The sequence below is a fragment of the Amaranthus tricolor genome, chromosome 6 (assembly GCF_026212465.1).
Source record: "Amaranthus tricolor cultivar Red isolate AtriRed21 chromosome 6, ASM2621246v1, whole genome shotgun sequence".
Classification (NCBI taxonomy): Eukaryota; Viridiplantae; Streptophyta; class Magnoliopsida; order Caryophyllales; family Amaranthaceae; genus Amaranthus; species Amaranthus tricolor.
In genome coordinates, this window is record NC_080052.1 from 12,938,000 (window position 1) to 12,949,174 (window position 11,175).

At 31.9% G+C, this 11,175-nt stretch overlaps 2 protein-coding genes across 3 annotated transcripts; one reads left to right on the plus strand and one right to left on the minus strand.

Moving 5' to 3' along the window:
- Positions 1-350: 350 nt before the first annotated feature.
- LOC130815806 (steroid 5-alpha-reductase DET2) lies at positions 351-1,764 on the minus strand. 2 transcript variants are annotated; one of them, XM_057682285.1, is made up of 2 exons: positions 1,439-1,573; positions 351-1,284 (listed from the first exon to the last, which is right to left on the minus strand). In XM_057682285.1, exons 1-2 carry the CDS (start codon positions 1,523-1,525, stop codon positions 898-900), a joined length of 474 nt encoding a protein of 157 aa, XP_057538268.1. In that variant the 5' UTR covers positions 1,526-1,573; the 3' UTR covers positions 351-897. The 2 variants fall into 2 exon arrangements, with proteins under 2 accessions (XP_057538268.1, XP_057538267.1); XM_057682284.1 differs by having other exon boundaries at positions 421-1,764.
- A 1,649-nt stretch (positions 1,765-3,413) lies between these two features.
- On the plus strand, positions 3,414-4,518 carry LOC130815564 (uncharacterized). The gene is made up of 3 exons (XM_057682053.1): positions 3,414-3,722; positions 4,015-4,221; positions 4,276-4,518. The coding sequence occupies exons 1-3, from the start codon at positions 3,414-3,416 to the stop codon at positions 4,516-4,518; spliced, it is 759 nt and encodes a 252-aa protein (XP_057538036.1).
- Positions 4,519-11,175: the final 6,657 nt, after the last annotated feature.

Genomic DNA, 11,175 nt, shown 5'->3' on the forward strand with positions numbered 1-11,175 from the left:
AATGCTCATTTTGATAATTATTTGTATATATTAACTCTGTAATTTTGAAAATTGTCAATAATATATTACACAGTATATTATATCTACTCAATTTAACTATAAATAAATGTTAGTCAAAGATACTTTAATAGTAGAGATATTAGTCAAGATTAAATGTCATGTCGTTTTTCGTTTGCCAATAAATGAGTTTCATTGACAAATATTCTATAATTGTGATACTTGGAATATTTCAAACTTTTTAGTATAATGTATGATTTGTTAATGCTTAATTGATAATTATCAAGCATATCCAAGAAGTGGTAAAATGTTTTATACAAGAACTTTGCTAAATTTTGTGAAAGGTCCTACATGTTATGAACCAAGACAATCTGTAAAAAACAAAGGTAAACCCCAACCATACGTGATAAGAGTATAATCCTAGTTCTTAATTAATTGGCTTGAAAAGGGTTGACAAACAATTAATTTGTTCTTAATCAAGCTATAGAGAAGCCAGGAGAAGAGAATTTTTTGTAATTAATGCAAGTTATTGCTTTATTTTTATAAAATTGAAGATAGAAAACAATTGAAGAGAAACAATATTGGTTCTTTCCAATTGTTAACTTATGATTATTGATTGTTGATTTAGTGTAATTTTAAAGTTTAATAATTTTTAACTATTCTATTTAATAGTTTTATAATTTTAAGTAGTTCTAAAATTTTCAATTTTTAGAGACTCTATTTTTTTTTTTTTTTTGGCTCAGGGCTTCTAAGGGATTCTTATGTTGAAGACATCCAATTTCTCATTACTTATTCAAATTTTACACAAACGCAAATCTATCTATCACACAATCACACAATGTCACAAAGTACTCTGCATAATTAAACACACTAATTCTGACAACGATTCAAAACCAAATCTTAATACAAAAAAGGAATTACAGCTTTCCTGTTTCTTGGATATTCTTCTTTAAACTTCTCTAAATACCACTTATGATTACCCATAGCTCTAGGCACTAAATTAGAAAAAGTATACAACAAAAATCCAACCCCAGCCCAAGACCAAGTCATAATAGCCCAGCCCAACCACTCAATAATCTCACCCAAATAATTCGGACAACTGATCAACTCAAAAAGCCCACCTCTTGGAATCTTATACCCACCACCTTGGGCCTTCAAGCCCACCAAAACCAAATCGGATTTCACATTTACCACCATACCAAATCCAAAAACCACTAATCCAACCAAAAACCGCTCCCAAAACCACTCATCGGCTTCATAATCCCCGTAATGCGAAACCCATCTAATCTGCACATATGAATTCAACAAGTTAAACGTGAAAGCCATGAGAGAAACCGAGATCGGGAAACTGCCATTAGAATTCCGGTGAAGGCGAAATAAAGGGTAAATTATGGTGCGGTGGATGTAATGAAGGAGGAAAACCGAGAGAAGAGAGAAAGACCTGAGGGAAGACACGTGGCGGCCAAATGGGTAGATCAGGAGAGAGAAAAAAACTGTTGGGCTTTCCATGAGAAACCATGAAACCCATGAAGGGATTGTGGGCCCCCACCCTGATCGGATGTGACGGCCATATGGGGCTTGGATGAAATTGCAGCACAGAAAAGTTGGGAAGGAGATAAAGTTGAGGAATAATAAGCAGAAATTGTGGAAGGAACGATCGGGAGAAGATGAAGAAGACATCATTTTTTAGGGTTAAATGATGATGGTCGGAGTTGTGAGTTGAATCGGTATATAATACAGGTTTTTCGTTGCTATCTAAAAGAAGGCAAGTTGTACTAATATTATATTCTGTTGTTATGGGACAATACATTGAATGCATTGTTTTGTGGAATTCTATCTCTTGTAATTGTAATATATTTGTCTCCTTTGATCATCTTGCACTATATATATGTGCAAGATCTTGAATGCTATGATAAGGTAATATAAGAAAACTGATATAAGTTCATCTCATATACTACTTTTCTCCTTATATTCTCCCTAACTTTTAACACGTTATCAGCACCATTTTTCGCTCTCAAAACCCAAGAAGGTAATATTTTTTCTCAAAACATTATAATTTTTTTAGCCACAATATGGACCAACAATCAAATGGTATCAATATTATTATTCAAGGTGTTACTAACATCGTTCTATATTTTATCCTTGAAGAAAATTGTATATGTTACTACCAACCCAGCTAATAGTGATCCAAACAAATTGCGAAGACATAATCCAAATAATACCCATATAAATGAAAACTCAATGCCAAGTCCCAATAATGCAGCTAATCCACCAGCACGACCTACTAATCAGCCACCACAATCTACTGATAACCCACCAGTCCAACCTACTAATGATCCTACAGTCCCACAAGAAAATAATAAATGAAAAAATAACGACGGCGAAGAAACTAGTAACAAACGTTTTCAGACTATTAACCCATAAAATAATTTATTTTAATAATGTCATTTAATCTTTTTGTTTCTTTTTACTTTTTCAGCCGCCTATATGGACTGGCTAATATTATTTTGTAATGACCGCCTTTATGGACTGGCTAATTTAGTATTGTTATCGCCTTTATGGACGGTTTTATCTCTATTTATCTGATCATGTCATCATATTATGTGCATATGCATTTGGTTATTTTAGTCTATAAATTATATAATCACTTAATAAACTCATAAAATATAATTTCACCTTCAAATAATAATAAATAACGATTTTATTCGATTCTATTTTGTTTAACATTATAATAATAAATTTTCTTAATTTACCTATAACACAGATTATTAGCAGAGATGACCACATCATTTCTACTCAACATAAAATCCTTTTCTAATTGTAAAATATCACCTGGGATGAATGCCAGAGTGGTCCGAAAAATTATAATTTAAGTAAATCGTCAAGGGTTCGATTCTGAAAAAAAAAAATAATAATACATAATTAATTAAAAAAATTTACCTTTTTACCCCCTGTAAATAAGGATTTCTACCGTCACAAACACACACACACCACTCACACCTTATCCCAAACACAATAAATAATTTTTTTTTCTTCATCTTCTTCCTCCTTTAACCATCCATGGCAAATAATACATCTACAAACACACACATCAATCCAATTGCCGACAATATAAGTAAAATACTAGACGCATTTCTTATCATTATGGGTTTAATTGTATTACTCGTAGCATTAATGCGCTACCTAATTATCCAAAAATAAATTATAAATCTTGCATTTGTTTAGCAATATGTATTTATTTTTTGTTTGTTTTATTATCTATTAATACTATCTATTATATTTTTATTTATAATTATATTGTACTTATTATGTTTGAGATATTAAATCAGGGGGAGATAAGACTAATATGCTTTAATATATCTGATGATACACAAAATCATTAAATAACCTTGTCATTTTCTCAATTGTAGAAAATAATGGCTGATCTAAAAAAAAGAGAATTCAATGCCTTGGAATTAACAAGAAACAATTTTATAAAATGGGCTTCAGATGTCAAATTATATCTAAAAGAAAAAAGTTTATTATGCACAATAATTGAACTTAATCCCACCGACAAAGGAAAGGGTATCGAAAGAGATCCCATAAAAATTGAGGAAGATAAGGCAAAAGCTGCATCAATTTTGAGACATCATTTAACCGACAGTCTCAAGCATGAATACACCAATTATGAGGACCCAAAATTACTTTGGGAAGAGCTAAATGAAAGATTTGGCCATAATAAAAGTGTACTTCTCCCAAAGGCCATCGATGAATGGCGAGACTTAAGATTTCAAGATTTCAAATCAATCTGTGATTATAATTCAGCCCTTCATCTGATAAAATCTAAATTAGTCTATTGTGGACAAATAATAACAGATGAAGAAATGATAGAAAAAAACATTATCAACCTTTCACGTAAATAGCATTTTGTTACAACAACAATATCGTGAAAGACATTTCAAGAAATATCATGAATTGCTGAAAACACTTCTTGTTGCGGAACAAAATAATGAACTATTATTGAAAAATCAAAACAAGAGACCTGTTGGGACTATGCCCTTTAATGACACAAATATGATTGAGAGGAATGTGCGCCATCGAGGTCGTGGGAACTATTTTATAAGAGGCAAAGGTCGTGGAAAATATCACGAAAAGAGCGGCATGAATACTTTCGAACAAGGAAATTTCTATGGCCGTAGTCGTGGTCGTGGTCATGGACTTAGTCGTGGCCATGGACGTAGCCACGTTTATGAAAGAAATATATTTCCCCCCCGAAATGATAATTTTAAATAAGTCCAGAAATACAAAAGCACATGTAATATATGTGGCATGACTGGACATTGGGGGCGAACTTGTCGTACCGCCAAACATTTAGTGGATTTATATCAAGCTTCCGAAAAAAACAAAGGAAAAGGGGCAGAAGTAAATTTTGTAAATGAAGGAAGTACATTTGGGCCCACCTTAGATGTCTCTGATTTCTTTACTGAGGATGTGAACCTCCACAAGCTTGATCCCCAAAAAGAAGATAATTACATCTTTTGAAATGACTAGATGCATTTTCTGTTTATCTAACTTGTTTTTCATTTGATAAGTTGTAATTCTTTACTTATGTTTTTGTATTGAGTATTCTAGCTTTATATTAATAATATAAAATTTTTTTTCTTCTTCTTCTTCTCTTGTCTTAGGAAAGGAAATGTTAGTAATTGGATCAACATTTCATTGCCTCCTGGACAGTGGAGCAACACATACGATATTGAAAAATCGAGAGTATTTTTCAAACCTTACATTGCTTGAGGCAAATGTCAATACCATATCAGGAACAACAAAATTAATCGAAGGCACTGGAAAAGCATGCATCATACTCCCTATGCGGACAAAATAGAAATAAATGATGCACTATACTTGAGTAAATCTCGAAGAAATCTTATCAGTTTCAAGGCAATAAGATAAAATGGTTACCATATGGAAACCAAAAGTATAAATGAAAAAGAATTCTTATGCCTTACAGCAGAAAGAAATGGAACGAAAATTATCCTTGAAAGGATGCCAGCATATTCATCGGGGTTGTATCTCACCCATATATGCCCCGATTGAAATAAATATGATAAGATTAGACAATAAGGAGCTATTCACCTTATGGCATGACCGCTTAGGCCATCCTGGCACTGGGATGATGTATAAAATAATAGAAAATTCAGTCGGGGATCCACTAAGAAATATTAAGATTTCCTAGTCGAATGAGCTCTTATGCACCTCTTGTTCTCTATGAAAATTTATTACTAGACCATCAGTAAATAAGATTGTTACTGAATCTCCTATATTTCTTGAAAGAATTCAAGGAGATATATGTGGACCAATTAATCCACCATGTGGACCTTTTAGGTACTTCATGGTCTTAATAGATGCTTCCACAAGATGGTCACATGTAAACCTTCTATCAAGTAGAAACAATGCATTTGCAAAACTACTTGCACAAATCATCAAATTAAAAAATCATTTTCCTGATTATACAATAAAAAGTATTAGATTGGACAACGCCGGCGAATTAAAGTGGAACACCCTGTGCCACATGTTCACACACAAAATGGTCTTGCTGAATCCTTAATTAAGAGATTGCAATTAATTGCAAGACCACTGCTAATGAAATCAAAATTACCATCATCGGCCTGGGGTTATGCAATATTACATGCAGCATCATTGATTAGGCTAAGACCTACAGCTTATCGTAAATATTCGCCAATGCAATTAGTAGCTGGTTATGAACCAAATATTTCACATTTGAAAATCTTTGGATGTGCTGTATATGTGCCCATTGCTCCCCCTCAATGTACAAAAATGGGTCCACAAAGAAGAATGGGAATATATGTCGGTTTTGAATCTCCATCAATCATTCGATATCTTGAACCATTAACTGGTGATCAATTTCAAGCTAGATTTGCTGATTGACACTTTAATGAGACAATATTCCCATCCTTAGGGGGAGAGAATGTGGACTTACAGAAAAGAAATATGGAACTTATTTGGAAAGCAACACATTTAGAATATTTAGACCCAAAAACAAAATCATGTGAACAAGAAGTACAACGAATTGTTCATCTACAAAGTGTTGCTAACCAATTACCTGATGCATTCACAGATACTAAGAAAGTTACAATATCACATATACCAGCAGCTAATACTCCAGCTCGAATAGAAATTCCTGATGAAAAAGAAAAAAGTGATGAAATTGTTGTGCAAAGAAAGCGTGGAAGGCCACTTGGTTCAAAAGATTTAAAACCAAGAAAATTGAGAAAACTAGAAGGTGCACAAAATAACATTCTAAATGAAAATGAAAATAAAGGAGAAAATCAAGACATCTCCGATAATGAAAAGGATGAAAATTATGAAATCTCAATAAATTATATTTTCTGCAAGAAAAAATGGAATCGAAAAGGGATCATTCCAAATGAATCCTTTGCTTATTCCGTAGCTATTGAAATAATAAATGATGAAAATGATCTTGAGCCAATATCGATAAATGAATGCAGAAAAAGACCTGATTGGCCAAGATGGAAAGAACCAATTGAGGCAGAATTAAAATCATTAGAAAAAAGGAAAGTTTTTGGGCAAATTTTACAAACTCCAAAAGGCATAAAACCCGTAGGCTTCAAATGGGTATTTGTAAGAAAACGAAATGAGAAAAATGAAATTGTTAGATACAAGGCAAGACTTGTAGCTCAAGGTTTTTCTCAAATGCCAGGAGTTGATTATGAAGAAACATAATCCCCAATAGTTGATGCAACTACACTCAGATTTTTGGTAAGTTTAACGGTTTCTCAATCCCTACACATGAGATTGATGGATGTCGTAACTGCGTATTTATATGGGTCACTCGACACAGTCATCTATATGAAGGTCCCTGAAAGGCTAAACTTACCAATAAAAAATATACCCAAAGAAATATTTTCTATAAAATTAAAGAAATCACTGTATGGGTTAAAGCAATCTGGGCGAATGTGGTATAATCGTTTGAGTGAATGTCTTATGAAAGCAGGATTCAAAAACAACCAAATCAGCTCATGTGTATTCATCAAACGATCGCAAGTCGGTTTTGTAATAATTGTTGTGTATGAAGATGACTTAAATCTGATTGGGACCCCAAGAGAAATTGAGATAACAACTAAATATTTGATGAAAGAATTTGAGATGAAGGATTTAGGAAAAACTAAATTCTGTCTTGGTCTACAAATTAAACATTTGAAAAGTGGAATATTTGTCCATCAGAGCAATTATACTAAGAAAGTTTTGAAACGATTTTACATGGACAAGGCTCATCCACTAAGTTCCCCAATGGTGGTACGATCACTAAATATAAAAGATGACCCATTCCGCCCACAAGAAGAAGACGAAGAAATTTCAGGCCCGGAAGTGCCATACTTGAGTGCCATTGGTGCTTTAATGTACTTAGCAAATAATGCAAGACCTGATATATCATTTTCTGTAAATTTATTAGCTAGGTATAGCAATGCACCAACAGAAAGACATTGGAATGGGATAAAACATCTATTTCGATACCTAAAGGGAACTATAGACCTTGGATTATTTTTCCAGTCAGGATATGATGCCATACTCACTGGATATGCTGATGCAGGGTATCTATCTGATCCACATACGGCCAAGTCACAAACTGGATATGTATTTACATATGCAGGAACCGTAATATCCTGGAAATCAACAAAACAAATTCTAACGGCTACATCCTCAAATCATGCAGAACTGATAGATTTATATGAAGCCAGCCGTGAGTGTGTATGGTTGAGGTCCATGATCGGCCAACTCCAAAAGGATTGTGGCTTAAACGATACAACTAGGGCTCCAACTACAGTTTATGAAGATAATGATGCATGTATCAATCAAGTCAGAGAAGGATACATCAGAGGAGACAGAACAAAACACTTGTCACCAAAATTTTTATTCGCACATGATCTACAGATAGATAAAAAGATGAAAGTCCAAGAAATTCAATCATGTGAAAACCCCGCTGATTTATTCACAAAGTCACTCCCGTCAAAGCAATTTGTGTATTTGGTACGCAAGATTGGGATGTGCCGATTTCGAGACATATGTTAACTTCAGGGGTGAAATATGCTCACTGTACACTTTTTTTCCTTTGATCAGTTTTTTTTTATTCCACTGGGTTTTTCCTGATAAAGGTTTTTAATGAGACAGTTTTAAGATTATGAATGTCATAATAAAATTTCCACATATATGTAATGCATTCAAGGGGGAGTGTTGTGATGGAACAATACATTGAATGCATTGTTTTGTGGAATTCTATCTCTTGCAATAGTAATATATTTGTCTCCTTTGACTATCTTGCACTATATATATGTGCAAGATCTTGAATGTTGTGATAAGGTTATATAAGAAAACTGATATAAGTTCATCTCATATACTACTTTTCTCCTTATATTCTCTCTACCTTTTAACAATTCCCTCTTAATACTCATTTAAATTATTATAGTGATTGTTCACTCTTAAATTATACTACAAGTTTTTTATATCATCTTATTAGCTATGGGAATAGAAATACTACAATATTCTTATTATTAATTTTGTTAGTTACATTTGACAAAAAGCAATTAATTGTAACAAATGATATAAACGCATGATAGAAAAAAATAATTTGCAAATAACTATCTTTAATTTTAATTTTAGGACTTTTACGAATTACAGTCTTAAAGTTTATTTTTTGTGAGTTACTGCCTCCAAAGTATCAAAATTTACACCACTCAGGCCAAGTGACCGTTGACCAACCCAAATGACCTTTGACCAGCCAAAATGACCTTTGACCATCACTAAACACCTTTGACTTTCCTAATTACCCATAGCATTCTTATGTTTTAGCACTTTAACGTTCTTTTTACCCATCATAATGATATTTTTTCATAAAATGGACGTCACGACTACTCTTATGGGGTAACTCTTACAAAAATCTGGTCGAAACAAATACTAATTCGCCTATTTCCGACATGTAGACTGAAAAAGATATTTAGCATCGTTTTTACCCATCATAACAATATTTTTTCGAAAAACGGATGCCACAATTACCCTTAAAGGATATCTCTTTCGGAAATTCGGTTGAAACAAGTACTTATTTTCCTACTTGCCCATACGTAGACCGAAAAAGATACTTAACCTCGTTTTTACCCATCATAACGATACATTTTTAAATAACGGACGTCGCAATTATCCTTATGGGGTAACTCTTTCGAAAATTCGGTTGAAGCAAGTATTAATCGCCTATTTCTCAACATATAGACCGAAAAAGATATTTAAAATTATAGCGATGTCCCTTTTTTAAAAAAAAATATCGTTATGATGGTAAAAATGATGTTAAATATCTTTTTCAATCTATGTATCGAGAAATAGGCGAATTAGTACTTGTTTCGACCGGAATTTCGAAAGACTTGCCTCATAAGGGTAGTTGTGACGTCCGTTTTTTGAAAAAGTACCGTTATGATGGGTGAAAAGGATGATAAAGCGCTAAGACATAAGCGTCCTATTGGTAATTAGGAAAGTCAAAGGTGATTATGATTGGTAGTGATGGTCAACGATCATTTAGGCTGGTCAAAGGTCATTTGTATTGGTCAACGATCACTTGGCCTGAATGGTGTAGACTTTAATACTTTGGAGCCAGTAATTCGCAAAAAATACTTTAAGACTGTAATTCGCAAAAGCCCTAAACTTAAAGGCACTTATTTGCAAATTTCTCGAGAAAAAATGTATGAAAATTTCTACAATCCGATTATTGTGTTGTTCATATTGTTTTTGTTTTTAAAATTAAAATAGGAGTAAATAAATTTGATAAGATACAAGTTTTGTAGGAGTTATGAGATCGAGTTGATTTCTTTTTTTTGAAAGGAATGTTAGTCGATATCAAATTTAATATAAGTATTCTATGAAGTTAGTGAACCCTATTTAGTTCATAAAAAATATTCTCTTCACTTCTTAAAAATTGTTTATAGTTGTCATTTTAAGTTTTTTTATTTGTTGTTTTCATCAAGAATTTTACTTTTTATATCATGAATTTTGAATATAACCAACCTTGTTTAACCTTATTTTAATATTTTAAAAATCCTTATAGTGCTTACATATTTTTCACTAATATTAATTATAACATTTTTGTATTGTTTATAATTCATACATGTTTTTCATTAACTTAAAATATTTTTAATAATTGTGGTCCACAAATTTTTTTTCAACGAACTTTATTTTAATACATCTATACTTTTAATGCTTGTTGTTTCTATTTTTCTTTCATTAAATTAATTATTCAATAAAATAATATTTATCATTTAAAAAGTTTTTTTGTAATATATTTTTTTAGGAACGGAGAGAGTAAGTAATTAGAAAAAATCCATTCAAAAAACAAACAGAAAAAAAATGACTTTTATAAGTAAAAATCAATATCATGTTCGATTTTATTATCATTTCCCTTTTACGCCTGATCTCATCATTTCCCGTTCACCTCCTTCATTTCCAAGATTTGATCTTTAATGGTTTCTTATCTTCAAGTTCATCTTCCTTCTCCACATCAAAATTCAATATTATGGTCGTACAAGACTTGGGAGTAAATCGATGCTAACCCTTTTAGCCTTTCAATTCGTGAGATTATTTTGCAGAAAAAAGTAGACCCCATTCGTAAAATAGATAAAAAAAAAAAAAGTTTATCAATGCTCTATTCCCGAGTATAAGTTTCAATCTATAATCTATAATCTATAATCTATAAAGAATACTAATAAAGAAACAAACTGGCACATGTCAGCCTCTCTTTCAATAGTTTTCCGCCCAAATTAATTCCTAAAATACAGAAACATTATTTTCTTAAATTATTAAGAACTGTAGAATCAATTTTTTTATTGTGAGAAAGCATACAATAAAAACTTTTTAGGGCATTAACTTTAGACACATATTTAGAATATTGTGAAACCTGTATAAAATATATAATTACAATTTTCTTTAATATTGTCAATGAATTCTGTATAATTACAATATCATTTCCTAAAATACAGAAAAATTATTAACAACCACAGTCTGTAATTGAGACACTTAAGAGTTAAAACAGAACGAATACTTCTATAAAACATGAATAAAGCAATTTAGACCACAGTTTGTAAAATTCTCACCCAAACTTTGAAATTAATTATACTGATTTTA